This window comes from Triticum aestivum, chromosome 3A (genome assembly GCF_018294505.1).
Source record: "Triticum aestivum cultivar Chinese Spring chromosome 3A, IWGSC CS RefSeq v2.1, whole genome shotgun sequence".
Taxonomy (NCBI): Eukaryota; Viridiplantae; Streptophyta; class Magnoliopsida; order Poales; family Poaceae; genus Triticum; species Triticum aestivum.
Genome location: NC_057800.1, coordinates 735,346,186 through 735,373,090, shown reverse-complemented (window position 1 = coordinate 735,373,090; position 26,905 = coordinate 735,346,186). Strand labels below are relative to the sequence as shown.

The following is a 26,905-nucleotide window of genomic DNA, read 5'->3' as shown; positions in this document are numbered from 1 at the left end:
CGAGCGGCGTCCCCGACCTCGCGCGCGATCGGACTGATCACCAGCCCGCCATCGCGATCCGCCTCATCTACGTCGTGCGACCGACCTGGCCCGTCGGTTGCGCATGCCTCCGCAGGCCCCGTGAAGACTGTCCCGAGTTCAGCGCGCCCCTCTACCGATCGAGCAATGGGCTGCCGCTGCGTCGCCCCATCGGGCCACAGCGCCGCCGCCCCATGGTTCTTATCCCAGCTGCACCGACCCGCATCACCGATGCGTCGCCCCTTCGGGTCGTAGTACCGCGGCCCGTGGTCCACCGCCGCCCAGAGGCCGTCCGCTGCAGGTCGTCCCCGTGGCAGCACCGACCCTCGCGCCGCCACTGCGTCACCCCGTCGGGCCGTAGCGAGCGTGGCATGCGGTCCACACCGCCGTCCAAAGGTCGTCCTCGCGGTTGCACCGACCCAAGCTCCTCCGCCGCGCCGCCCCTTTGGGTTGTCGCGCCGCGGCCCGCGGTCCCTGCCACTGCCCCGAGGTCTTCCCACCGGCACCCCGACCTGCCCGCCACCGTTGTGTTGCCCCTTCGGGCCGTAGCGCGGCGGCCCACGGTCCACATCGTCGTCCACGCGCGTTGACTTCCTGTGGTATGCGTCACGCCGCCTCCCTTGTCGCGAGAATGCCACCGTCCGCGCCAGTCTTCGTCATGCAGTCGGGTTCTTCGCCTACTTCAAGCACCGCCGCCACGCTCCTAACCCAGCTGCCGCCGCCGCTACCCACGTAGCCGCCGTTGCTGCCCGTCCACCTCCGTCGTCTTCGTCCAGCACCGGCCCGTCGCCAGCGTCGCCGTCATCTACCCCGACCACTTCGTCTACTCCGAAAACCGCGGGCGACATCGGCCCCGCGCTGATTAACGCCGCAACCGTCGTCGAGTCCTTCTCTGCTGGCCTCTCCGACTTCTTCGATATGGCGTACAACTTGTGCAGGTCCCAGTCTACGCATGCCCGGTGCTGGCAACACCGATGCGTGCCTTCGTCCATGACGTGTCCTCGGGCCTGGCAAGCCTGGTGCGGTGCTTCGTCAACTTCGTCTTCGTCCGTCTACACATGCCCGGTGCTGGCAACACCGGTGCGTGCCTTCGTCTACGATGTGTCCCCGGGTTTGGCAAACCTGCCACGACGCGTCGTCAACAACATCTCCTTACCGGCGCACCACTACTTCGACACCACTGCGCCCATGCTAACTCGGCGACCCCTTGCGCTCGCGGCTCCACGACGACTTCCTCGACACCGGCCACCCCGACTCGACGTCGGCCATGGCATTCTTCGCACGGCTACCTCGACCACGGCTCCACCACCCATGCTCTCAGCTACATCGACAAACAGCACAAAGGGCTACCGCCTGCTTGAGCAACCTCGTTGGTTTCCACTCCAGCCACGACTCCGCTCTGCGTTGACCGTTACGACTGTGGGAGGCGTCGGCTTGCCTTCGGATTCTTCTCCAGTCTCACCATCTGCGTCGCTACCGTTGTGACTGCGGGGGGATGTTGAGTAACGTGATTGTATTAGGAAACATAGATTAGACTAGGAAATATTCTAGCTTGCCTTGTACTCCAAGTAGATCATGTACTCTTATATATATGCTCATGAGGCTCAAGCAATACAACGAACAATTATTACATCAAACCTCTCTCTTCTTTCTAACAGAGGAGTCAAGTGGGCTGCGCGGTGGTCTTCTCCGGTGAGGCGGCGCGCGTCCAGGTGCGTATGGAGTGGTGGAGCATGGTCGCGGGTTCGACGAGGAGGTGCTGGTGCACGGCGACCTGCTGGGAGCCGCTGGATGGTGGTCGGAGGGGAGGCGCACCTAGGCCAGGGAGGCGGCGGATCTGGGCCAGGAGTGGTCGTGCAAGCGACGGTCGGGATCTGCCGCGGCGGCCAGTTGGTGTGTTTTGCCCCTACTGGCCCCGGCGAGGATCTGCATGTGGGTGGTGGAGGCGCAGGCTGAATCCGGGGAGCTTGTGCCCGGGTCAGCGGCCTGCTGCGGGGAGCAGGCGCGCGCGAGGTGGCTCCCCCGTCGTGGCTCCCTGGGCTCTGTCCGCTGCAAGGTTGTCTGCTAGAGGTGGTGTGGCAGCTGCTTGCGGCGGCGGAAGATCCTGGTTGTGCTGGTTGTGGCAGGAGAGATGGAGTTGTTGTCACCGGCCGTGCGGGAGGTGGAAGCTGGACTGCGTGTCATCGGCGTGCAGGGTGTTGGTGTTCAGTGCACTTTGATCACAATGGCGAGGTGTTGCGGCGTCAGCGGTTTGATCCAGCACTGACAACGGCCTCAATTCTTTGCAAGGGGTGGGAGGTGGCCGACTTTACGGATGAAAATCCTGCCTGTCTTCGGTCGGTGTTGGCGGCGACGGCGCCTGTGGGCGTCGTTCCCCTCCTTGGAGGCGTCGCTTAGGTGTGTCGCCATCTCCCCGTCTTGGTTGGTTGCGGTCTCCGGGCGAAAGCCTAGGTCTTGGACCAGCGATGGCGGCGTCCTAGCGTCGTATCTCTGTTGGGAGTATCGTGGAGGGAGACATGGCCTGTTCGGTGATGCAGTCTTCCGGTGCGTGTCTCTAGTCCAAGTAGAGGTTCTTGGGCGCAATATATGTCGATGCCGGTGACTCTAAGACGGTGGCTTTCGCGGGGCCAACCAAGTCCCTCCACCCACTTGCCATCTCCTTTCGGCAATCAAGAGTGGTTGGTGCGTTGGCAAGGGAGGTCCAGTTAAAGTTGCTACTCTTCGTGGTGATCGTGTAGGTCGAGATGCGGCCTTGATGCTCTTCAGGACAAGTTCCTTTGTGTTGTGTTTGTAATGTGTGCGAAGGCTTCTCTTCAGATTAGCTCGGGTGTGGTGTTGGTACTAGACTTGTTGTTCGCAATGAGTTGTAGTCTCTTGTAATTGTTGTCTGTTTTCTATAAAATATGATATGCCTTTGGCGTACTCTCAAAAAAAAAAAACTCACATCTCGCATAAATTATTGGAAAACGATCCGGATCGGGCGTCCCACGGCGCGCTGCGATCGGTTGCTCCCACGCGCGCACACGTCTCCATGCGGCCTCTGCCACACACCGCCACCCCGTCTTCCTCGCCCGCTCCCCTAGAGCTGCTAGCTCGTGCTCCTCCGCCGCTGCACCTCATCGGTGATCAGTCCCAGTGCCGCACGAAGCAAAACCCATCTCTTCTACCCTGGTTTCATCTAGCTCCCGCTACCCGCCGACCCCCGCGCACGGGGCTGCGCCGAGGAGGCCATGCATTGATGCCGGCGACCATGACCAGCCTGCCCGTGGCCACCCATTGCTGCGACGGGAGGCAACCGCCCCGGCCGTAGCCTCCTCCTCAGTCATGGCCATCATTTTTACAGGAGGATAGGCCGACCTTTGCCTCATTACAATGTATACACAGTCAAAATCCTATATACCTAAAAGATTCATCGCCACTAACTTATTTATCTTAACATGCAAGCACTGGCGGAGCTTCAGCAAGGCTACATAGGCCATGGCCCGCCCAGCTTTGCAGCACCTTCTCCTATTATAGCTGGCCCATGGGCCGAGGAAATGCCAATTTCATGCAATTTAGCCTACCCAGCCCGCCCAGAAATATGCTGCAAGCTCCGCCACTGCATGCAAGTATGCCACATCACCATACAGTTATGAATGGGATAAGACCCACCTCATCATGCAACCATGCATGGAAAAAACCAACCACCACATGCAACCACGCATGAAAAAAAATTCATTCTATTATTCTACTTATATTCAACAAATATTTTACAACTGTACCTAATAAAATATACTAAGTTGTATACATTTTTTTATTTTGGTTCACATGTTATCAAATATCATCTAAATATACTGCAAACGATTCCCGCAACAACGTGCGGGTTATCATCTAGTTCTGACAATGACTATGACGATGTAAGCCTGGCCGATGCAGCATGTTGTACTTAAAGGTTATCTTTTTTCGATTACAATTTTTCCGGAGAGGGGTCGAAAAAGGAGGTTTCCAGGAAATCTTTGTTTCTGGAATTTTTTTTCATCCAAAATTTCAATTGAATTTTGACTTCTGTTTTTACCTTTTAAAGTAGGGCACCGCTAGGCGCCGGTGCGCCGGCCAAAAATTTCGGCCGGTCCAGCCCTAGCCGTTCGATGCAAGCCGCACGGCGGTTGGATCTGGAGCCAAAAGAAAAGAAATTCGCCTCAGCTTCTTCTTTCTCCTGCTCGATCCCCTCGCTCGGGCTGCGCGGCACCACGGATCCTATCCCTTCCGGTAACTGTCCTCGTCGCCAGTCCACACCCTCGCCGGCCATCCCTGTCGCCGGTCCCCACCCTCGCTGCCCGTCTCCGTTGCCGCTTCCAACCCTCGCCGGCCGTCCTCGTCGTCGCCGCGATGCATGAAACAACTGCATCTGCGGTTGCAGCTTGCAGCGGCGACACTTGTAGCTCTCCCCGGTTGTAGCTCCGCCGCCGCCCCTCGTCGTTGATGCTCATCGCTGCATGAAATTGCGTCGACGACGGCCACCAGGCTATCAAACTGTGATTGCAGCTCCGGTGGCAACACACGTCGGTTGAAGCTTTTCGCACATATGATTGAAGCTTTCTCTACAACGGATGCAACTTTTCATATTATGCAGTGTATGGTTGTGGCTTTCTCTTTAATAGTTGTAGCTTTTTTCATCTACGGTCGAAACTTTTCTATCAACGGTTGCAACTATTTTTCTTTGTAGCAGTCTTGGTTAATGCTTTATCTATCGTTTCGATTGAAACTTTTTTCATCAAGGGTTGTAGCATTTTATGTGAACGGTTGTAGCATTCCGCCATGGCAATGAATGCTTGTAGCTTTTCATATATCTGGTTGAAGCTTTTTTCCATGGCCATTGAAGCTTTTTCACTCACCGGATGAATCTTTTTTATGCAGTGGTTGAAGCTTCTCCTCCGCCAGTCATAGCCTCCTCTCTTTCTCTGGCTCCAGAAAAAAGGGTTAGTCGTAGCATTTTGTATCACCGCTTGCAGCTCCGTCGATTGCTGGTCGCAGCTCCACCGCCGTCGATTTGGTGGTTCCAGCAAAAAAGAAGCCGCTTGCAGCATTTTGTACAACTGGTTCCAGCTCCGATGATTGCCGGTTACAGCTCGTCTGCGGGAAGGTGAGGATGAGCAGGGGACTGAGAGGGGGAAAAGGGGAAGGAGGAGGCACTGGCCCTCTTTCATGCCGTTGTGCTGCATGTGAGCCGCGGAGATGGAGGAACCAAGCAGTTGCAGCGGCGTCTAGTGTGTGGCGCGGGGTAGAAGAAAGAGGAGGTGGAAAAAACGTTTCGTAGAAGAAAGAGGGAGGCCTGGGCGACGCACGATCCGGATTGATCGCAAGGCCCGCGTGCGTCCGGCGCAAGTTTCGGCCGGCGCACCGGGTGGGAACGTTTCCCTTTAAAGTATTATAAACAGCCCTATATATCCACCAAAAGACTCTCTATTCAACTGCTCAGCGCACCGTGTTTCGGTCCGGAGCTCTCACAGGTTCGAGATACCCTGAGCTGAAAGTTAGGGAGCAGAACAGTATCAAACAGAACCTAAAAGAAGGAAGTGTGCACGGAGCCAATCTGGTTAGTGCAATTAGTTCCATGCAAATTCTCACCGCCTTGGACTTACAAAAGGAGAGGCAAAAATGAAAGGCTGGAAAATGACAAAAATAGAGTCAAATTACAAAATAACACTTTCTCACTTTTCTTACACAAAATCACTTTATTAGCGTCCTTTGTATCAGTTTACCACATATTGTGGTCATTTGGGCACAAAACCACAACTTTTAGAGCTAATTCTAGTGAGTAAATAGCAAAAAACTACGACATTACGGACTAGGATTACAAAAAAATACCATTTTTCTTAATTTTCTAAAATGCTACAACAAATTTGGTTCGATGTTTCAAAAAACCCAAATGAGTAAATGACCATGTGATTAAAAATTGGTCCAGTTTGTGACAGGTCCGGCCCGCCCCTAAACAAACCGTTTGTTGACTTTTTGTTTGGCCACTAACTTACATGTGCGGCCCACACGTAAGCCTCTCTTCTTCCTCTTCTCTTTCTTCTCTCTTTACGTTATCTCTCTCCCGAGTACCAAGCCATAGCCGGCGCTGCCACAGACGGCCAGTACCAAGGCCGGCGCGCCCAGCCCCACGCCCGGCAAAGCCAAGGCCACGACGCAACAACCCTTGGAGCTCTGCCGCATCGCAGTCGCCGGTTGGGATCGCCACAACGCTCCATGGCTGTGGGGAGCCGCCGTCGCGTGCCATAGTCACCCGCCACGCACGCCATGGCCATGGGGATCCCCCACCACGGGCGCTACAGGCAGCCGCTGCTGCGCACCATGGGCAGCGCCCGCCGCCGCGCGCCATGATTAGCACCTTCCTATTGTCGCTGGACGCGTGCAGGAGCTGCCCTCCTCCTCGTCGGTGCTCCTAGGCGACGAGTTGCGGCTCCAGCGTGACGACGTGGACGAGCGCCTCACGAGCTCACTGGCGGCGGGCGAAGTAGGACCCGACTGCTTTTTATTTTTTGGAAAAAATATGGGGACCCGATTGCTTTTTTGGAAAAAATACGAGGTCCCACATGTAGGCTCCACTTGTCATAAAGGTCAACCTTATAGTCAAAGCTAACGGTGTTGCCACATCAGACCTGATGGGTGGGCCAGCGTTGTCATAATCATGGTTAAAAGTTAACGCTTCATTCACTAGTGTTTTTTGGAACATCGAACCAAATTTGTGGTGGCACTTTGAAAAAATAAGAGAAGTGGTAGTTTTTCATAACCTTAGCCCGTAACGTGGTAGTGTTTCGCTATTTACTCAATTCTACTTCTAGGTTCGAGTTGTCCGGTTTCAGAGGTGGGTCAAACCTTGATGCCCAGTTGCCCATGTAGAATATATGAATTGCACAATGTATTGCTCTCGTGCATAGACACGTATATATGATGTACAAAGCTGGGCCACGGACCTCAACTATACAAGGAACTAGGAGGCGGGCCCAATACACAATATGCACATAACATATATACTCAACACCCCCCGCAGTCGAAGCGGCACCGCGGCTGACGCAAAGACTGGACCGGAACTCCTCAAATGACGCCGTAGGCAAGCCCTTGGTCATGATATCTGCAAATTGTTGGGAAGTAGGGACATGTAAAACACGAATATGGCCAAGGGCCACCTGTTTCCGAACAAAATGAATATCCAACTCAATATGCTTGGTCCGTCGATGATGCACCGGGTTAGCGGAGAGGTAGACCGCCGAGACGTTGTCGCAGTAGACCATCGTGGCACGGTCAACGGGGCAAGAGAGCTCTTGAAGCAGCTGGCAAAGCCACGAACACTCGGCGACGGCGTTGGCCACCGCGCGATACTCAGCCTCAACGCTGGAGCGAGAGACCGTAGGCTGCCGCTTGGACGACCACGAGATGAGTGAGGGTCCAAGGTAGACACAATAGCCCGAAGTGGAGCGACGAGTGTCAGGGCAGCCCGCCCAGTCTGCATCGGAGTAGGCGGTGAGGGCGGTGTCGACAGAGGCGTGAAGCGTGACGCCAAGATCCATAGTGCCACAGATATAGCGGAGAATCCGCTTGACGGCAGCCCAGTGAACGTCTCGAGGAGCATGCATATGAAGACACACCTGCTGCACGGCATACTGGATCTCCAGTCGAGTCAGAGTGAGGTACTGGAGAGTACCAACGATAGACCGATAGAAAGCAGCATCCGAAGCAGGAGAACCATCCGTGGCAGAAAGTTTGGCCTTCGTATCAACAGGCGTAGCGGCGGGCTTGCAGTTAAGCATGCCAGCGCGCTCCAGGAGCTCGTGAGCGTACTTCCGTTGATGAAGGAAGAAGCCATCCGGACGGCGCACCACCTCGACCCCGAGAAAGTAGTGCAAAGGACCCAAGTCCTTAATGGCGAACTCAGCGCGAAGACGAGCTGTGAGCTGACTAAGGAGACCAGCCGTACATGCCGTCAAGATGATGTCGTCGACATAGAGCAGCAAGTAGGTCGTGTCAGAGCCCTGATGATAGACGAAGAGCGAGGCGTCCGAGCGGGTAGAGCGAAACCCGAGCTGGTGGAGAAACGCCGTGATGCGCTGGTACCAAGCGCGCGGAGCCTGCTTGAGTCCTTACAAGGACCGTGAAAGCAGGCACACGTGGTCGGGAAGCGTCGGGTCAACAAATCCGGTGGGCTGCTGGCAGAAGACCTGCTCCTCGAGGTGACCATGGAGGAAGGCGTTGGAGACGTCCATCTGGTGCACCGGCCAAGCACGGGAGACCGCAAGGTGGAGAACCGTGTGTATCGTGCTGGGCTTGACGACCGGAGCGAAGGTGTCAATGAAGTCGATGCTAGCACGCTGTCGGAAGCCACGAATAACCCAGCGCGCTTTATAGCGATCAAGGGTACCATCAGGACGGAGCTTGTGTTTAAAGACCCACTTCCCGGTAATCACGTTGGCGTGCCGGGGACGGGGAACAAGCTGCCACGTCCGGTTGCGCAACACGGCATCAAACTCCTCTTGCATCGCAACCATCCAGAGCGGGTCACGAAGAGCGGCTCGAACGGAGGATGGCAACGACGATGGCTCAGAGGTGGACGCCGCATGGACGTAGTCATCCGAGGCGTAGCGCGAGCTCGGGCGGAAAACGCCCGTACGGGCGCGGGTGACCGGACCGGCCACAGGCGCCGAGGGGGTCGTGGGCCCTGGGGGTGCCGGGGGGGCCACGGGCACCGGGGGCGCCGGGGGGGGGGGGGCCACGGGCGCCAACGTCGTGGGCGCCGGGGGCATCGAGGGGGCCGCGGGCACCAGGGGCGCCGGGGGGGCGCGGGTGCCGCGGGCGCCAACGTCGGGGGCGCCAGCGCCGCGGCTGTAGGAGGCGCCGCATGCGGGGGGCGCGCCTCAAAGCCAAGGGCGGGCCAAAGAGAGGCGCGCGAGCGCCCTGGGAGAGGCGTCGAGGAGCCCGCGTCACCGGTGGCGGGAGGAACAGCCGGGGATACCTGGTGAAACGGAAACAGATGCCCATCAAAGTAAACGTGGCGGGAAGTAAACACACGGTGGGAGACGGGATCGTAGCACCGATATCCCTTGGAGTTGGAGGGGTAGCCGATGAAGATGCAAGCGACAGAACAAGGTGCGAGTTTGTGAGGAGCGGAGTCGGCAATGCTAGGATAGCAAAGGCACCCGAAAATACGCAAGCCATCATAAGATGGGGGCGTACCGAAGAGAAGATGGTGAGGTGCATAGTTCCACCGTGGGCGGCAAGGGCGAAGGTTAAGGAGAAGAGAAGCAGTGGCGAGTGCGTCCGGCCAGAAATGAGGCGGCACATTAGCATGGAACAGGAGTGTGTGAACACAGTCGTTCAGAGTGCGAAGGACACGTTCGGCTCAACCGTTCTGCTGTGAAGTATACGGGCATGTGAGACGAAAAATTGTGCCGTGGTGCGATAGAAAAGTGCGGAAAGTAAGGTTGTCGAACTCTTTTCCATTGTCAGTCAGAAGAGTAAGGATGGGACGCCCAAACTGTGTGCTGACATAGGAGTAAAAAGCTGTCAAAATGGAGAGTGCATCCGACTTTCTGCGCAAAGGAAAAGTCCACACATAATGAGAATAATCATTAAGGATAACCAGATAATATAAATACCCCGAATTACTAGGAACCGGAGAGGTCCACACATCGCTATGGATCAACTGAAAAGGAAAAGAAGCTATGTTGGTGGAGTTATTGAACGGGAGGCGAACATGTTTGCCAACACGACAGGCATGACAGGTGTGATCCTCAATCTTATGACAACTGAAACTGAAACTCCTAAGAATATGACGAAGTGTGACAGGGTTGGGTGACCCAAGCGAGCGTGCCAGAGATCAACTCCAGCAGAGAGAGCGACCGGTGCGGTGGTGGTGGATGAGGGCGAATGCACCGGATAGAGCTCGTTGGGGCTATCACATCGATGGAGTATCATCCTGGTTTGAGCGTCCTTGACACAAAAACCAAGCTCATCAAATTCAACAGTGACAGGATTGTCACGAGTGAAACAACGAACGGAGATAAGATTCTTAATAAGGTGAGGAGACACAAGTATGTTAGACAAAGATAAAGACGTAGAAGTAGAAGGAAAAGAAGTGTGCCCAACATGTGTGATAGAAAGTGTGGAACCGTCGCCGACAATGATACGGCGGTCGGTAGAGACAGGAGTGAAGGAGGCAAGGTTATCAGGATGGGCAAACATGTGAGCCGTGGCACTAGAGTCCATGTACCAAGCACCAACTCCAGTGTAGTTGTTCGGCGTAGGAGCGGCATGCAGCCCGGTGAGGAGCACCAGGTCCCAAGGCACCGGCGGCAAGGCCGGCGAGGAGGGCAAAGACGCCATGGGAAAGCCGTAACCGCCGCTCAGCTGCGGTGGTGGATACTCGCCGTACGGCTGCGGAGCCGCGTAGTACGCGTGATGCACCGAGGGGACCGCGGGTAGCGAGTGGCCCGCTGACGACCCCCACCATTACTCGGAAGACTCGTACGCTGGTGGAGCCCCGTACACTGGTGGAGACCCGGACGTGGAAGTGGGCGGAGCCCCGTATGCCCCATACGTGGGAACGAGCGCGTCGTAGGTGGCGGCCGCCCCGTACGACAATGGGGCCGGTGGCGGAGCCGCGCCAGAGGGCACCGGCGGCGGGATGGCAGAGACGGCGGCGGACGAGCCGGCGGACGCCATCTCTGGTCCGACGGCAGCGGTCGGCACGGTCGACGCGGTTGGGCAGCAGCAGCAATGCGGTCGGCGATGCGGTTGGCAGTCGCGGGCGAGTGCATCAGGCGGCGCGCCTGATGGCATCGCGGGCGGCACGCCTGATGGCATCGCGAGCGATGCGCCTTGCACGGCGCCGTACGCATGGCCGTACGCATAGCCATGCAAGGGCAGCGAGGCAAAACAAGGCTGATCCATTGGCTGGCTTTGCATGGCGTCGTTCGCATGGCCGTACGCGTAGCCTTGCAAGGGCAGCGAGGCAAAACAAGGCTGGCCCGTTGGCTGCTCCACGGACGGATTTTGACCCGCTGACTGGTGACCCAACCAGGACACAGAAGCCCCGTATCCATGCGGAGGCGGAGGGGCAGCGCCGTAGTGAGCGGCGGCGGCTGGGTCAGAGGCCGAAGCGGCGGCCGGGGCAGGCGGAGACCGCGGTGGTGGAGGCGGCGACAGTGCGGAGGCCATCATCGAAGCGATTGGTAGGGAGAGAGAGGGGCGGCGGCGGCAGCGGCGGCGCGGAGGAGACACGCGGCGGCGGCGGTGGAAGGCTAGGGTTAGAACCCGGAAACTAATATCATGTAGAATATATGAATTGCACAATGTATTTCTCTCGTGCATAGACACGTATATATGATGTATAAAGATGGACCACAGACCTCAACTATACAAGAAACTAGGAGGCGGGTCCAATACACACAATATGCGGCGGGCGAAGTAGGACCCGACTGCTTTTTATTTTTTGGAAAAAATATGGGGACCCGATTGCTTTTTTGGAAAACATACGAGGTCCCACATGTAGGCTCCACTTGTCATAAAGGTCAACCTTATAGTCAAAGATAACAGTGTTGCCACATCAGACCTGATGGGTGGGTCGGCATTGTCATAATCATGGTTAAAAGTTAACGCTTCATTCACTAGTGTTTTTTGAAACATCGAACCAAATTTGTGGTGGCACTTTGAAAAATTAAGAGAAGTGGCAGTTTTTCATAAACCTAGCCCGTAATGTGGTAGTGTTTCGCTATTTACTCAATTCTACTTCTAGGTCCGAGTTGTCCGGTTTCAGAGGTGGGTCAAACCTTGATGCCCAGTTGCCCACACATCAACTCAGGATGGAGTCGATAGTCTCGACAATAAGATCTTGTGATGGTGCTTTGGGCGTCGGCGTGGTCAGGGTTGGATCTCCTCGTCCGACCTTTGCCTTCTTCTCCATGTCGACAGATTGTGCTTCAAATCATCATTTTAGCGTCTCCTAGCAAGCAACACCTGGTGACTTCTCAGGCATAGTTACGATGGCTCCCTAATCCTGGATGGGCATGTTGAGGTCCACGCTCCATGGCACGTGTTGTGCAGAGGTGGTCGGGGACTACTGCTGACCGAACTGCTTGATTGATGGCGTAGTAGTACGCCATCTGCAGCTACTCTTGCCAGGCCGTAGAGTGCATCGACAGTGGCACCTGATGGGTCGCCGCCGGTGGTGCATGTTGTGTGTGTCGCTGAGTTGATCTACGGGCGGCTAGCACCTTTAGATCCTCTGTCTTCGCCTCAGGCCAGTGGCGGAGCCACCTCCCGGCGACCCCGGGCAGCTGCCCGGGCTAGTCCAAAAAATTACTACTAAGCACTACTGATAATCTATGATTAGAAGACTTATTTCTTTGGGTAGGTCGCAGCTCACGCTGTCACAGTTCAGTCATGCCCGGGCTGCATTTATGAGCTGGCTCCGCCACTGCCTCAGGCGGAACTTCGAACATCTTGATTGGGTCTATGTGGCGGTGGCCAGCGAAAAGAGGCGGGAACTAGGGTGAAGGACGGAGGCAATCAGAACAAAAAGGGAGTGAAAAGCACGGGAGAGTACTACCTCAGATAAGTACAGGAGAAAAAAGTTCTATATGGTGAACGTGCCAAAATAAAGGTTTGGAAAAATGTCGACTATTAATTAATAAAAAATTCACTAGTTTAGTTTTTTCCTTAATTAATTATTAGTACCAATAAAAGTAGAAAGAAATGATGTCTTTGAAGAAGTTCCACGAGCCGATCTAAGCATTATTTAGTGCAGTTTTACAAAATGCTGCTCCATGCCTGGACTTGGAAAATGATGAAAAAATACCTCAGAAAAGAAAAGGAGAACGATAAAAAAAATAAAACAAAAAGTTTGACAGCTGTGGGGTTTGAACCCACGCCCTTTCGGACCAGAGCCTAAATCTGGCGCCTTAGACCACTCGGCCAAACTGTCTCAGTGCTTAATTTTAAATGTTCTCCTCTATATTCGAAGCAAGATTAGTACTCTGTTTATCCCTTTTGTTTACCACACAGCTTTCCAAATGATGAGAGCTACTACAGAGTAATGGGACTGATGGACAACGATCGGTCTCCAAGTAAACTGATAACCGAATCATCAGGGAAACGTGAGTCATTTGACTTGGGCTGTTTTGATGGTTGCAATATATTCTACTACTCTGTCCTATATAATATAAAAGCATTTTTGACACTATAAGAATGTTTTTATATTATGGGACGGATGAAATAGTACACTGAACCTCTTTGTGGTCACACATGAAGGCGCCGATTTTATTCTCGTCCTCCTGCCTGGTGCATTCCCGCCTGCTACATCTTGCATGATGTGTCCTGGCGTGGATTTTTGCTGAGTGAGAGGGCGACCTCTGCTGCAGTCCCCCACGGCGCTCCGACCCACAAGTGCAGCCAAAATAAGATGGTGGCTATCAACCATCTCTATCTTATCCTGGTACAGAAGAGTCACTGGCATGATCTTGGTTGCTTACCTCCATGAAGAAAGCAAAGTTTTGTGCCCCATTCTTCTTCTTATTTGGTATCTTTTGGACTAATGCCACATGTTTGTTGATTCCCACTCTCCCTCGGGTATTTCACAAAGTAAACTTCACCACCTTCCATGCATATTGTCATCTTAGCATCCCACCTTCAACAATTGGGCATTTCCCTATTGTGACATCTGACGTAGTAGCCATGTTTCCTTTTGAGCGCTTTTTGGACTCCAATAGTCTCTAGCAAGGTGACCCTTCTTGGCACAGTTGAAGAACTCACATATCTTCTTTCTCTCATCTGTCAGCTACTAATAATCTTCTTCCTTTTTTTTCTTCGAGCCCCTCTGGGTAGTTGTTCTCCTTTGGGCACCACATTTCACCTCCTGTCCATTTCTCCTTCACTGCTTCTCATCCTCTTAGTGGACTCCTCTTCCTATTGATATAGAATACCTCATCTTCATATCACTCTATAAAGGTGATTATGTTAATCTCCTTGGCTAACGCCTTCTAATTAGCCAATAAGTTCTACAGCTAAGGATGGTTGTGACGGCTATCCTCCCACCACGGCCATGGTTTATGATCCTTCTCATCCTCCACCGACCTTCTCTTCAGGATGCAGGCATGCAGCTAGGATACACAACATATATGCTTTACTTATGTAAAGTACTAACTAGTACTGGAAGTGTCGCGTTGATACCAACAAGCTCATTTTTTGGTACATTGAGCCATGCCTCATTCTTCTTTGAGAACAATTTTGCAGTTTCTCCTTAGCCACTCCGTTGTCGCCACATCTCGAATGTAGGCCGTCCTCCCTCGTGTTTTTCAAAGCAACACACAGTCTTGCCCGCCTTGATGTGCCACTTCCATAATGTTTCTACACTCCCTGAAAGAGTTGTATCAGTGCTTGCAATGACCTCCCATGAATCCTGACCTTGTAGGAAGGACTTCATGTAGCTCAACCAATAGCCATAGTTGTGGCTATTGAGACTCCTCAAGCCACTCCTTTTGTGTTCATGATACCTAATATCTCAACTAATGCCCAACACATGCTTCCTAGACTAGCTATCTTCACAGTACCATACAGCCCCCTTCTTAGTGACTCGAAACAATGAAGAGACCCATACTCACCAAAGACGACACCTCTTAGTGACTACCGAAGGCACTATGGATAGAACAAAAGGCGGGACGAAGGTAAACAATTAGCTCATATGGGAATGTGGTGCAAGAGACAATGTTTTGTTAACTTGTTTAGGAACTAGGACCTTAGAAGAGTTGAGGTAGGAAAGTAACGGCACTTTCTTAGTCTGGTCCAAACAGGGTTTCAAAAGTCTTTTTCAGAGATGTTTTTTTTTGCTAGAAGAAATGAGTTTCAGAGTGGTGTATTTTAATTTCCATTTGGTATTCATTTGATCTAAAAATATATGGGCACATGTATTTGCTTCTTTAAAAAGTGATACCCTAAAAAAGTGATTCGTATGAAATGATTGAAAGTAAAAGAAGTGGGCAGAAAAGGAAGGTTATGAGATGAAGAATTTCCATGATCCAATCTAGAAGTGAGTAGTGCAGTTTTATGAGAGACTACTCCAAAATCTGTGGGACTTACCAAAACGGAAAAAGGAAAGGAACGATGGAAATAAAATAAACAAAAAGTATGACAGCTGTGGGATTTGAACCCACGCCCTTTCGGACCAGAGCCTAAATCTGGCGCCTTAGACCACTCGGCCAAACTGTCTTGATGAATAATTCGATCTATTACGTTAAATATTGTATACCAATTACAACTTGTAGCGTGTTTTTTTTTTGTGTGTGCGAGCAACTTGTAGCGTTAAAGAAACTGAAATAATATTCCCACTGTACCTTCTTTTTTTTTCTCTCGAAAAAAGTGTCTTGCTTCCCGTATCTAGATATTTGCGTCTATCCGGGCAAGAAACAATTAAATGAGATGCTAACTGGTAACTTCTCAAACTAGTGATAATGTTTGTGTAGTATCACAATTTCTGTGTGTGGGGGAGCTCTCCAAATGATGAAGGTGACTACAAACTGATGTGATTGAATGACAACGAGAGGTTTCCAAATTATTGATAACCGATTAGAAACTATAGATGTGATTTGCAACATCATTAGAGCAATGTGACTCATCTGATTTAGGCGGTTTAAATGGTTAATTATGACCCTCGAGATCGGCCGCAACTTGTGCTTTTTATGTTGGTAGTACAGGTAGCAGATGCGGAGTGTATATTCTATTGAGGAGTTGGCAAGGTATGCAGGATAATTTTGCGTGTATCAAGTTTTGTAGAGAGCATACACAAACAACCAGAAAACTGTCTCTAGAGATGACACACAGACAACCAGAAGATGTTCACTAGGGATCTCACACAACAACAAAACGGAGGCACACATAAGTCATAACTGAGCAAATTTGACCTCAAGTGAAGGATCTAAACAAAACTTTCTCACCTCATTCCATTCACTTCTTAGTACCATCCTACAAGTGCAGATTCTGAATGCATAACTGACAACCAATCAAATAAAAATGATATCTATCATCAACACACTAGATTATATTTATATGTTTACACAAGCAGTTCAGGCAAAGATTATGCGAGGAAAAGCACCGACAAGAAAAGACGTTAATGTAAGAAGATGGCATTGCCACTACACTGCTGAATCTCGAGTCTCTGTATAATACATAAACAGAGTAGTTATGCCCCTGAAGCATGCTTCTTTTGTATGCAGTTCCATGTTACCTCCCACCAAGGGGATTTCTTTCGACATCCTAACAGTTGTTCTTCTCGGGTACTCATTGTGATCTCTACTAGAGACCGGTGGAGTGCGAGCCGGAGGGCTAGCTCCTCGTTCGATCAAGCGGCAAACTCCTAGTCAATGTTGTGGTTGGATCTGGACCCGGCAAACTTTGATCCGGTGCTCGAAATGGCGGAGATGGCTGAAAAGGGAAGGAGATGACCGGGGGCAGAGTAGAGAGAAAGCGGAGCGGACAATGAGAGTAGCTAAGTTTTGGTCCAAGATGATGATAGGGGTGAAGTTTTGTGGGGTCGGGTGGGCCAATCCGACGTGACAGATGCGTCTAGGCCGTCTCAAATCTGTCCCACATATGGGCTGGAAATGGAGGTGTGTCTGGGCAGTCTCAACTCTGTCCCACATATGGGCTGGAAATGAAGGTGCTAGACAACCTTGGTTGGGTGGCAATTTTCTATCTGGGTCATATGTCCAAGTTGTCCCAAATATATCCCACATATGGCGACATATGGGATGGAAATAGCGGTCTGGTTGGGTGGCCATTTTCTACCTGGGTTGTGTTTGAGCTGTCTGTCCGAACAAATAGGGGGAATTGTAGAAGGGGGGGGGGGTTGAAGATGCTCTTACTCCTAGACTAGCGATCGTCACGGTCCCAGACTATGCTCCAGCGAAATCTTCCTTAAGCATCTCTTAGTGACTCGAAACATTGCTAGAGCCCTGCGCTCATGAAAGACTATACCTTTATAGTGACTACCAGAGGCCCTGCGGTATAATAGGAGGTGGGGGGGAGGAAGAGAGGATAGTACTAAATGTGATAAAAGTTTAACATTTGGGGATATGAAAAATTTCTAGGAATATATTTTTTCTTCTAAAAAGGAAATTCAAATGAAAATGGTTGAAAGTGTAGGAAGTGGGCAGAATGGGAAGGTTATGGCTTGAAGAATTTCCATGATCTAATCTAGAAATGATTAGTGCATTTTTACACGATTCATGGATTTACAAGAGGAGAAAAAGAACGTTGAAATAAAACAAACAAGACAAAAAATGAAAATGGTTGAAAGTGTAGGAAGTGGGCAGAATGGGAAGGTTATGGCTTGAAGAATTTCCATGATCTAATCTAGAAATGATTAGTGCATTTTTACACGATTCATGGATTTACAAGAGGAGAAAAAGAACGTTGAAAATAAAACAAAACAAGACAAAAAAGTATAACAGCTGTGGGGTTTGAACCCACGCCCTTTCGGACCTGAGCCTAAATCTGGGCTAGAAATGGAGGTGTGTGTGGGCAGTCTCAACTCTGTCCCACATATGGGCTGGAAATGAAGGTGCTAGACAACCTTGGTTGGGTGGCAATTTTCTATCTGGGTCATATGTCCAAGTTGTCCCAAATATATCCCACATATGGCGACATATGGGATGGAAATAGCGGTCTGGTTGGGTGGCCATTTTCTACCTGGGTTGTGTTTGAGCTGTCTGTCCGAACAAATAGGGGGAATTGTAGAGGGGGGGGGGGGGTTGAAGATACTCTTACTCCTAGACTAGCGATCGTCACGGTCCCAGACTATGCTCCAGCGAAATCTTCCTTAAGCATCTCTTAGTGACTCGAAACATTGCTAGAGCCCTGCGCTCATGAAAGACTATACCTTTATAGTGACTACCAGAGGCCCTGCGGTATAATAGGAGGTGGGGGGGAGGAAGAGAGGATAGTACTAAATGTGATAAAAGTTTAACATTTGGGGATATGAAAAATTTCTAGGAATATATTTTTTCTTCTAAAAAGGAAATTCAAATGAAAATGGTTGAAAGTGTAGGAAGTGGGCAGAATGGGAAGGTTATGGCTTGAAGAATTTCCATGATCTAATCTAGAAATGATTAGTGCATTTTTACACGATTCATGGATTTACAAGAGGAGAAAAAGAACTTTGAAAATAAAACAAAACAAGACAAAAAATGAAAATGGTTGAAAGTGTAGGAAGTGGGCAGAATGGGAAGGTTATGGCTTGAAGAATTTCCATGATCTAATCTAGAAATGATTAGTGCATTTTTACACGATTCATGGATTTACAAGAGGAGAAAAAGAACGTTGAAAATAAAACAAAACAAGACAAAAAAGTATAACAGCTGTGGGGTTTGAACCCACGCCCTTTCGGACCTGAGCCTAAATCTGGGCTGGAAATGGAGGTGTGTCTGGGCAGTCTCAACTCTATCCCACATATGGGCTGGAAATGAAGGTGCTAGACAACCTTGGTTGGGTGGCAATTTTCTATCTGGGTCATATGTCCAAGTTGTCCCAAATATATCCCACATATGGCGACATATGGGATGGAAATAGTGGTCTGGTTGGGTGGCCATTTTCTACCTGGGTTGTGTTTGAGCTGTCTGTCCGAACAAATAGGGGGAATTGTAGAGGGGGGGGGGGTTGAAGATGCTCTTACTCCTAGACTAGCGATCGTCACGGTCCCAGACTATGCTCCAGCGAAATCTTCCTTAAGCATCTCTTAGTGACTCGAAACATTGCTAGAGCCCTGCGCTCATGAAAGACTATACCTTTATAGTGACTACCAGAGGCCCTGCGGTATAATAGGAGGTGGGGGGGAGGAAGAGAGGATAGTACTAAATGTGATAAAAGTTTAACATTTGGGGATATGAAAAATTTCTAGGAATATATTTTTTCTTCTAAAAAGGAAATTCAAATGAAAATGGTTGAAAGTGTAGGAAGTGGGCAGAATGGGAAGGTTATGGCTTGAAGAATTTCCATGATCTAATCTAGAAATGATTAGTGCATTTTTACACGATTCATGGATTTACAAGAGGAGAAAAAGAACTTTGAAAATAAAACAAAACAAGACAAAAAATGAAAATGGTTGAAAGTGTAGGAAGTGGGCAGAATGGGAAGGTTATGGCTTGAAGAATTTCCATGATCTAATCTAGAAATGATTAGTGCATTTTTACACGATTCATGGATTTGCAAGAGGAGAAAAAGAACGTTGAAAATAAAACAAAACAAGACAAAAAAGTATAACAGCTGTGGGGTTTGAACCCACGCCCTTTCGGACCTGAGCCTAAATCTGGGCTGGAAATGGAGGTGTGTCTGGGCAGTCTCAACTCTATCCCACATATGGGCTGGAAATGAAGGTGCTAGACAACCTTGGTTGGGTGGCAATTTTCTATCTGGGTCATATGTCCAAGTTGTCCCAAATATATCCCACATATGGCGACATATGGGATGGAAATAGTGGTCTGGTTGGGTGGCCATTTTCTACCTGGGTTGTGTTTGAGCTGTCTGTCCGAACAAATAGGGGGAATTGTAGAGGGGGGGGGGGGTTGAAGATGCTCTTACTCCTAGACTAGCGATCGTCACGGTCCCAGACTATGCTCCAGCGAAATCTTCCTTAAGCATCTCTTAGTGACTCGAAACATTGCTAGAGCCCTGCGCTCATGAAAGACTATACCTTTATAGTGACTACCAGAGGCCCTGCGGTATAATAGGAGGTGGGGGGGAGGAAGAGAGGATAGTACTAAATGTGATAAAAGTTTAACATTTGGGGATATGAAAAATTTCTAGGAATATATTTTTTCTTCTAAAAGGAAATTCAAATGAAAATGGTTGAAAGTGTAGGAAGTGGGCAGAATGGGAAGGTTATGGCTTGAAGAATTTCCATGATCTAATCTAGAAATGATTAGTGCATTTTTACACGATTCATGGATTTACAAGAGGAGAAAAAGAACGTTGAAAATAAAACAAAACAAGACAAAAAATGAAAATGGTTGAAAGTGTAGGAAGTGGGCAGAATGGGAAGGTTATGGCTTGAAGAATTTCCATGATCTAATCTAGAAATGATTAGTGCATTTTTACACGATTCATGGATTTGCAAGAGGAGAAAAAGAACGTTGAAAATAAAACAAGACAAAAAAGTATGACAGCTGTGGGGTTTGAACCCACGCCCTTTCGGACCAGAGCCTAAATCTGGCGCCTTAGACCGCTCGGCCAAACTGTCTTGATGTTTAGTTTTCTGTATTAGCAAATATATTGTTGGCAACCACAACTCGTAGAGTTACGTATACACATTTTCCGGGTGAAAAACCAGTCTTAGCTTCCAGAGTCCCAGCATATAGATATTTCGGCCTATCCATGATTCATATGCTAACAGGCAACTTCTCAGAGTAGTGATAATGTATGTGTAGTACTCCCTCTTTTTTTCTTAATGAAGGCAGAGAATCTGTCATTTCGAAAGAAAAAAAAAATATGCAGCACTCCCTCCATTCCAAAATAAGTGTTCCAACACTTACTTTTGGACGGAGGGAGCAGTACACAATTTCCTGGTGTCAGGGAGCTTTCCAAATGATGAGAGTAACTACGAACAGATGGACTGATGGACAACGAGAGACCTCTGAATAATTGATCTTGCGCTTCTTATTTTAGCAGTAGAAAAGTATATTCTAGGTTTTGTGGAGTTGGCAACGGATCCAAGAGACCGTTGCTTCTATCAAGTTCTCTATAGACCACCCACAAACAACCAAAATATGTTATCTAGAGATCACACACAAACAACAATAAAAAGTTCTCCAAAGATTGCACCAAAAAATGTTCTCTGAAGATCACACAAAAACAACCAAAGAATTGAGGCACACATAACTGAGCAAATTTGGCTTCAGGTGCAACCATCTAAACAAAATATTGTCACTTCATTCCATCCAATAGTTTGTACCATACTGCAAGTGCAGATTCTGAATGCACAAGTGTCAAACCGACCATAGAAAGACTGCTTTGCGTCAATCAACTGCGCCGAATCATATATGCTTCACACGACCGGTTCAGCACAGATTACCAACTAGATTACCGAATCTCGGGTACGCGTATACATAAATACAGTAGTCAAGCGCTTGAAGCACGCTTCTTTGTACACAGTTCCACGTTAGCTCCCTCCCACCAAGGGATTTCTTTTCCACATCCTAACAGGCGTTCTTCTCTCGGGCACTCCTTGTGGCCTTGCGCGAGCCTTTACCACTCCTCGTCCAGGGTAGCCCTGTGGAAGCACAGAACCGTGCACACCAGGATGAAGAAGGAGGTGAACTCGATGAACATGGCCCCCGTCTCGATCAGGCCAGCGTGCCTCAGGATCGCCGGGATGGCGAGGCTTCCCATGGCAGACATGCCGGTCAAGAACTTTGCGGCTTTCATCCAGCTGAAAAATGAGATGCCCTGTCTGATTATAACTGTTATGGTAGCAAATGTGTGGATCAGCATCCTAAGTTGTGATTGCCTAATGCCTATCATGTCTGCTGTGCTGATATACATGTTCAGTTTACTACTTCTCCAAAGGAAAGAGAATCATCAATTTAGAACTTACGCTCCACCCTCTCCGCTACTCAAGAACCGTGTGGATCCGTCGCCAAAGAACAGGCATGGCATTGGCACAATGATATACATGAGTGCTGCAGAACAGAAAAAGCATGCACAAGAACGTCAGTGGAAAAGCCACAGGAACTTGCTCACAGTGATTGAGGAGGATAACAAACTAGCAGTCACCTGCTAACATAGGCCACCAGTTGTTGTACAAAGCACATGCCTGCACCAAGAAAATAAATAGTCATTGAATTCGGAAGTAACAACTTGGTCAAATAATGAAGGGATAGCAATCTGATGCTGCTCGATAACCTCCATATAAAATAATTACTACAGTAGTTGTGCATGTCGATACAATCAGACCAATCTTTGTGTGCATCAACTCTAAGATGATTTTTCTAGCATGTGGGACTCCTAACTGAATAACAAGAGTAACCCTGAAGTGACCAGCAACTATGTCACAATATTACTCTTCCGCACATTCCTTGCCTCTTTGGCACAATCACACAATAGAATACTGGGCATAAGTGAATTGTAGAAACAAAACTTGAAACCAATCTGTCAGGTTGTCCTCAAAGTTACTGGAAACTGACAGTGAGTAAAACAATTGCTGCCACTGTACCATCTTTCAGAAACCTGATTCAGTGAGCTTTAGGCATGAATGTACATAGCTTACCAGGATTTGCAAAAGAACGCTCGTGGAGAACATACACGCAAGTCCAGCGAGCCTGTAAGAGAAATTTTTAATAAGACGGCACACTTGTCAAATGCAAAACAATGGTTAAGAGAAAGCAGAATAATGAACTTACACTGTGAAGACACACGCCAAGAGTAAGTTGACAGCAGCATCCAGCAGCAAGGACGAAAGCAAAGCAGACGAGGAACACACAAGTTAGTCGTCAAACACTTGAAGCAATTTGCAAGATATAAGAAAGATTGATATTATCAAGAACTGCTCAGAGTGCAAGAACCTAATATAAATGCTGAAACTGGACCGTACTAATTCATGAGAATGGATAAGCCCATCGATAAGATGCAAACGATGTGGACGCATCACGGCCCCTGTTCCACGCAAACCTAGGTCCCTGGCAGCACAGCTGACCCCGTTTCCCCTAAGGAAAGCGCACTGATCTGACTGGGCAAAATCAGGCCGTGCACTGATTTTTGTCCCCGTGCCAGCCTCGCCCACGCTACCTACCTACGCAGAGCCGCCCGGCCGGCGCAGCACGGCGCTCCGACCAACCCGCACCAACCAATCGGATCCCCCCGCACCCTGGCCCGTCAATTCGCGACCCCATGCCCCCAGCAAGAACCCTAGCCGCCCGATCCCCCCGCCGCAGCAGCCCGAATGCGAGCTCGGCCCGATCACCCGGGGAATAGGAGCTGGGTCGGGGGCAGGAAGAGAGATCCCTTACCTTCCACGGTCATCGCCATCTCCGGCGGGCGGCGGGCGGCGGGCGGCGGAGCGAGTCTTCCCGGCGGTGGGGCGGGCGAGCACCTGTCGCCTCCTCCTGCTTTCCTCTCCTCTCCGACTCCAATAACTCCTCTGACCGACCGAGCGACCTGCCGATACCATCTCGCGCTGGCAGGTGGGCCCGGCCGGATTTGGTGGGACGGGCCCGCCCCGAAAGCCTTGGTGGGCTTTGGTTGGGGCGCTAGGGCAAGAGATCTCGGGGCTGAAGGGGTTTGCTTGCTTGGGCTTTTGGAACAGCGGCGGCGGCGGAGAGGCGAAGAGGAGGGAGGCCAGCCATGGTGCGGCTGACGCTGGAGCAGACGGCGAGGGAGGCGGCGCCCGCCGGCTGCCTCGCCACGTTCCTCGACCTCTCCCACCGCTCCTTCACCGACGTAAGTGGGCCCTCATCCTCCCTGCCTCCCGCCGGCCGCCTCGGTCCCGGCTGCTTCAGTCAGTTTAACGGTGGCTCGCCGGCTTTGCTCATCTATCTCTCTGTCGTCGCTGTGCGTGGCTGCCGGATAGGTGTCGTGCCTGGGGAGCTTCAAGAACCTGGAGCGCCTCGACCTCGGCCACAACTGCCTCGTCACGCTCGAGGTACATCCTTCCTCACGCTCAATCTCAAATGCCACGCGCTCTAAAGATTTACTACTGCCCTTGATGTGATTGCTCGACAGAAACAGATAGATAGATATATTCTTGCCGACATTTCACCCCTTTGGATTGGATATACGCAGAAAGTCATATGTTCTAGTTGCTGTCGGAAGAAATGCATCCGTGCTGCCACCATTTCCGTCTGAATTTATTGTCGCGACCAACAATGGTAGATAACTGGGAAGCAACTGTAGCTGTAAAATGATGCTACAGAGAGCTAATTCGATGATGCGCTCAAATTGAGATTTAGCTAGTGGTTGTGGCTTATGGAATATGATGATAGGTGATAGCTGGTCAGCCTGTTCCATGGGACTGTTAAACACTACTAGCTGTTATGTTCATTTGAGCCTCTGTGTATCTTCTTATTGTTCCATGGGACTTATTACGGTCATTTCTTTTACATGTTGTAGGGTTTGTCCGCGTGCACCAATCTCAAGTGGCTCTCGGTTATTGAAAACAAGCTTGTCAGCTTGAAAGGTGCCGAGGTCCTCTCGAAGCTGCAGGTGGGAAGCTTTCCTGGCCCTGCATTTCCATCTGATTGAACCCATCCAGGATTGAATGTTAGCTCGCTACTTTTTTAGGGGAGAATTTTAGCCCAGTTCATGAACCATAATGTTCGAGAGTTTTTCTTATCCCTGCTTGTGCAGGTACTAAATGCTGGCAAAAATAAATTGACAAGAATCGATGAGGTCAAATCGATGACAAGCCTAGGAGCCTTGATTCTCAACGGTATGTGGTGTATGAATGCTATACACTCTCAACTGCTCATCTTTCCCTGTTGTTAGCTTACTTGATTTACTCATGTTGGATCTTGGTGATTGTTTGTGCAGACAACAACATTACTTCCATCTGCAAGCTTGATCCCCATCATCAGTTGAATACTCTTGGTATGCATATTGATATAACACTTATTTATTACAATGGACTGTAGGACTGCATACCTTCAATGTTTTTTTCCTGTACGGTGTCATCTTACTTCTCAGTTCTTGCTAATAATATGAAGAATCAATCGATTCTGGCTGTTGTAAACAAGAGTAACTTTTATTATATAAACTGCAAGTACAAAATACCAACCTTGTCAAATGCAGTATATAACTCCATGTAGCGAGTAGCGTTCATGTTGGAACTCAAAGAAGTGTTGCATGGCAAATGCTAACTAATTTATGTGTATAAGAAATTCATATTGCTTTAGTAAAGTTCAAATTAATTAAATACGAATTTATGTACAATTCATTCATGCTTTTCTGTATCCATGAACTTGTTAATTGTGATTCATGCTTTAGTGTCTCCCTGAACTTGGTTAATTGTGAATATTTGCTCTGCCACAGTTCTCTCTAAGAATCCAGTTATTACTTTTGGTGATGCTTTGGTCAATGCCAAGTCTATAAAGAAGGTACTTATTCTTTATTTATTTAATCTGCAAAAAAAAATGCTTTGGTGGCTCTGTTATGTAGCATTTCTAACAGTATTCGACTATCGTCTTATTGTTACAACTTCCGCCAGATATCCATGTCTCACTGTGAAATAGAAAGCATTGGATCTTCTCTTGCTGCATGTGTGGAACTGAAGGAACTTCGGCTTGCTCACAATAAGATCACTGTGTGTACATGAAGGGCAATTTTATTTATTCATCTCCTGTGCATTAATTGCTATTGTTTCTTGTTAACATGGTCTTATGCACCTGTAACTTGCAGACAATTCCATCAGACTTGGCCAAAAATACCAAAATCTTGAACCTTGACTTGGGAAATAACTTAATTGAGAGGGAGTCAGATTTGAAGGTTTGCATCTGATTTCGTCCCCACATGTTCAACACCATGGTTTGCTTAGATTGTTTTAACCATTGGTTTGGTTGCTAGGTCCTTTCTGAACTGCGCTACTTGAGGAACCTAAATTTGCAGGGAAACCCTATTGCTGAGAAAGGCACCCTAGCTAAAAAGGTGACCTCTCTCTGTGACTTCTCTTCATTCCAGAGTGTATTGTAATTGTCGTTCTTGAGTAACTTATATGTATTCTCTCAGGTCATGAAAATTGTGCCGAACTTGCGCATTTTCAATGCAAAGCCCATAGAAGCCATTTCCCAGAATGAGAACTCTGGGAAAGGGAGTAAGCTGAAGAAGGATGAAGAGATGCCTGATCGTGATCCCATCGATTCTAATACGGAAAAGAAGGAGAAAAGGAAACGGTCAAAGCAACAAGTGCAGAGCCCTGAAGAACCTGCTGCCAAAGATACTCCTCCAGCTGCCACCATTGCTGCCCCAGTGAAATCCGCATTGTCGGATAGTAAGAAAAAGAAGAAGGAGAAGGTATTCACGGAGCAGGACAAGAGCAGCAGACCGAAAAGCAAGGATGACAAGGCTTCTTTCGATGATACCGAAGGAAAGGCCAAGAAGGAATCCAAGAAGAAGAAATCTGCCAACAAAGGAGATAAAGATGCGGGAGGAATCGATGACACAGAAGTGTCGTTTGCAGAGTTGATGTTTTCTGGAGACGGCGGTGTCCCAGAGCCCATGCCGAAGGACAAGACCCAGGCAACTGCTGTGGATGGAAAATTTGTCGGAGGCCTGGTGATTGATCACACCAAGAAGAGGAAGAAGGCGAAGGGCACCCCTATCGACGCGTCGGATCTTAAGCAGTTGTGCTCTGCGCCCGAGGTGGGTGCGGGTGGACTGTCGGGCTGGGATTAGTGGTGCCTAGTGGCTTGACGGACGATGTGTATGCCCAGTGAGTAGTGTTAGTAAACTCATGTTCTAGGATCTCTGCTGCGATGAGAGCCCTTGTAGGCAGCATCTGAATTTCTTTCGACAGTTCTTTTGCACCTGAAATATGTAACCTAACTTTAAAATGTTTGTTTGAATTTTGTGAAACTTGAGACGATGATAATTGGACTCCATGCTTGACCACTCATAATTTTATGAAACTTGATATGATGAAAAATATCGCTAGTTATAGAATTTTGTTGACATAGTTCTTATTTTAGTTGTTTACAGAGATTAGCGAGAAATTTGACAGCGTTGCTCAGCATTAACATATACAGAGATAAACTGGAACTGGAGTAGTTAGCAAGGCTGCAAACTACAGTGACAGCGTTGCTCAGCAATAAAATTAGGAAATACAGAGATTATCGTGCTGACAAATTCTCGCAATTCTAACCAGTAACCATTATTCTTA

At 49.4% G+C, this 26,905-nt stretch overlaps 2 protein-coding genes and 3 non-coding genes across 6 annotated transcripts; 1 reads left to right on the top strand and 4 right to left on the bottom strand.

Annotated features, from left to right (window-relative positions):
• Window positions 1–12,899: 12,899 nt before the first annotated feature.
• Window positions 12,900–12,979, bottom strand: TRNAL-UAG (transfer RNA leucine (anticodon UAG)). Its single transcript has one exon. It is a non-coding gene; the product is annotated as a tRNA-Leu (tRNA).
• A 2,199-nt stretch (window positions 12,980–15,178) lies between these two features.
• Window positions 15,179–15,258, bottom strand: TRNAL-UAG (transfer RNA leucine (anticodon UAG)). The gene has a single exon. It is a non-coding gene; the product is annotated as a tRNA-Leu (tRNA).
• Window positions 15,259–20,201: 4,943 nt separating this feature from the next.
• Window positions 20,202–20,281, bottom strand: TRNAL-UAG (transfer RNA leucine (anticodon UAG)). The gene has a single exon. It is a non-coding gene; the product is annotated as a tRNA-Leu (tRNA).
• A 669-nt stretch (window positions 20,282–20,950) lies between these two features.
• On the bottom strand, window positions 20,951–23,308 carry LOC123063608 (vacuolar protein sorting-associated protein 55 homolog). Of its 2 annotated transcripts, none has more exons than XM_044487464.1 (5): window positions 23,046–23,308; window positions 22,307–22,358; window positions 21,814–21,853; window positions 21,635–21,719; window positions 20,951–21,469 (listed from the first exon to the last, which is right to left on the bottom strand). In XM_044487464.1, the coding sequence occupies exons 1-5, from the start codon at window positions 23,204–23,206 to the stop codon at window positions 21,286–21,288; spliced, it is 522 nt and encodes a 173-aa protein (XP_044343399.1). In that variant the 5' UTR covers window positions 23,207–23,308; the 3' UTR covers window positions 20,951–21,285. The 2 variants fall into 2 exon arrangements, with proteins under 2 accessions (XP_044343399.1, XP_044343400.1); XM_044487465.1 differs by lacking the exon at window positions 23,046–23,308 and adding an exon at window positions 22,440–22,724.
• LOC123063607 (dynein axonemal assembly factor 1 homolog) lies at window positions 23,189–26,617 on the top strand. Its single transcript, XM_044487463.1, has 10 exons — window positions 23,189–23,475; window positions 23,606–23,677; window positions 24,145–24,237; window positions 24,382–24,463; window positions 24,565–24,621; window positions 25,063–25,127; window positions 25,238–25,333; window positions 25,429–25,515; window positions 25,594–25,674; window positions 25,756–26,617. Exons 1-10 carry the CDS (start codon window positions 23,380–23,382, stop codon window positions 26,419–26,421), a joined length of 1,395 nt encoding a protein of 464 aa, XP_044343398.1. The 5' UTR covers window positions 23,189–23,379; the 3' UTR covers window positions 26,422–26,617.
• Window positions 26,618–26,905: the final 288 nt, after the last annotated feature.

Excerpts from the sequence above, each read along its gene's own strand:
- LOC123063608 (XM_044487464.1), bottom strand. The coding sequence starts at position 23,206 with ATGGTATCGGCAGGTCGCTCGGTCGGTCAGAGGAGTTATTGGAGTCGG. Across the intron at positions 21,854-22,306 it reads GCGTTCTTTTGCAAATCCTG|GCATGTGCTTTGTACAACAA; the intron begins GTAAGCTATGTA and ends TTCTTGGTGCAG. Across the intron at positions 21,720-21,813 it reads CTGGTGGCCTATGTTAGCAG|CACTCATGTATATCATTGTG; the intron begins GTGACTGCTAGT and ends TCTGTTCTGCAG.
- LOC123063607 (XM_044487463.1), top strand. The coding sequence starts at position 23,380 with ATGGTGCGGCTGACGCTGGAGCAGACGGCGAGGGAGGCGGCGCCCGCC. Across the intron at positions 23,476-23,605 it reads CCCACCGCTCCTTCACCGAC|GTGTCGTGCCTGGGGAGCTT; the intron begins GTAAGTGGGCCC and ends GCTGCCGGATAG. Across the intron at positions 24,464-24,564 it reads AGGAGCCTTGATTCTCAACG|ACAACAACATTACTTCCATC; the intron begins GTATGTGGTGTA and ends TTGTTTGTGCAG.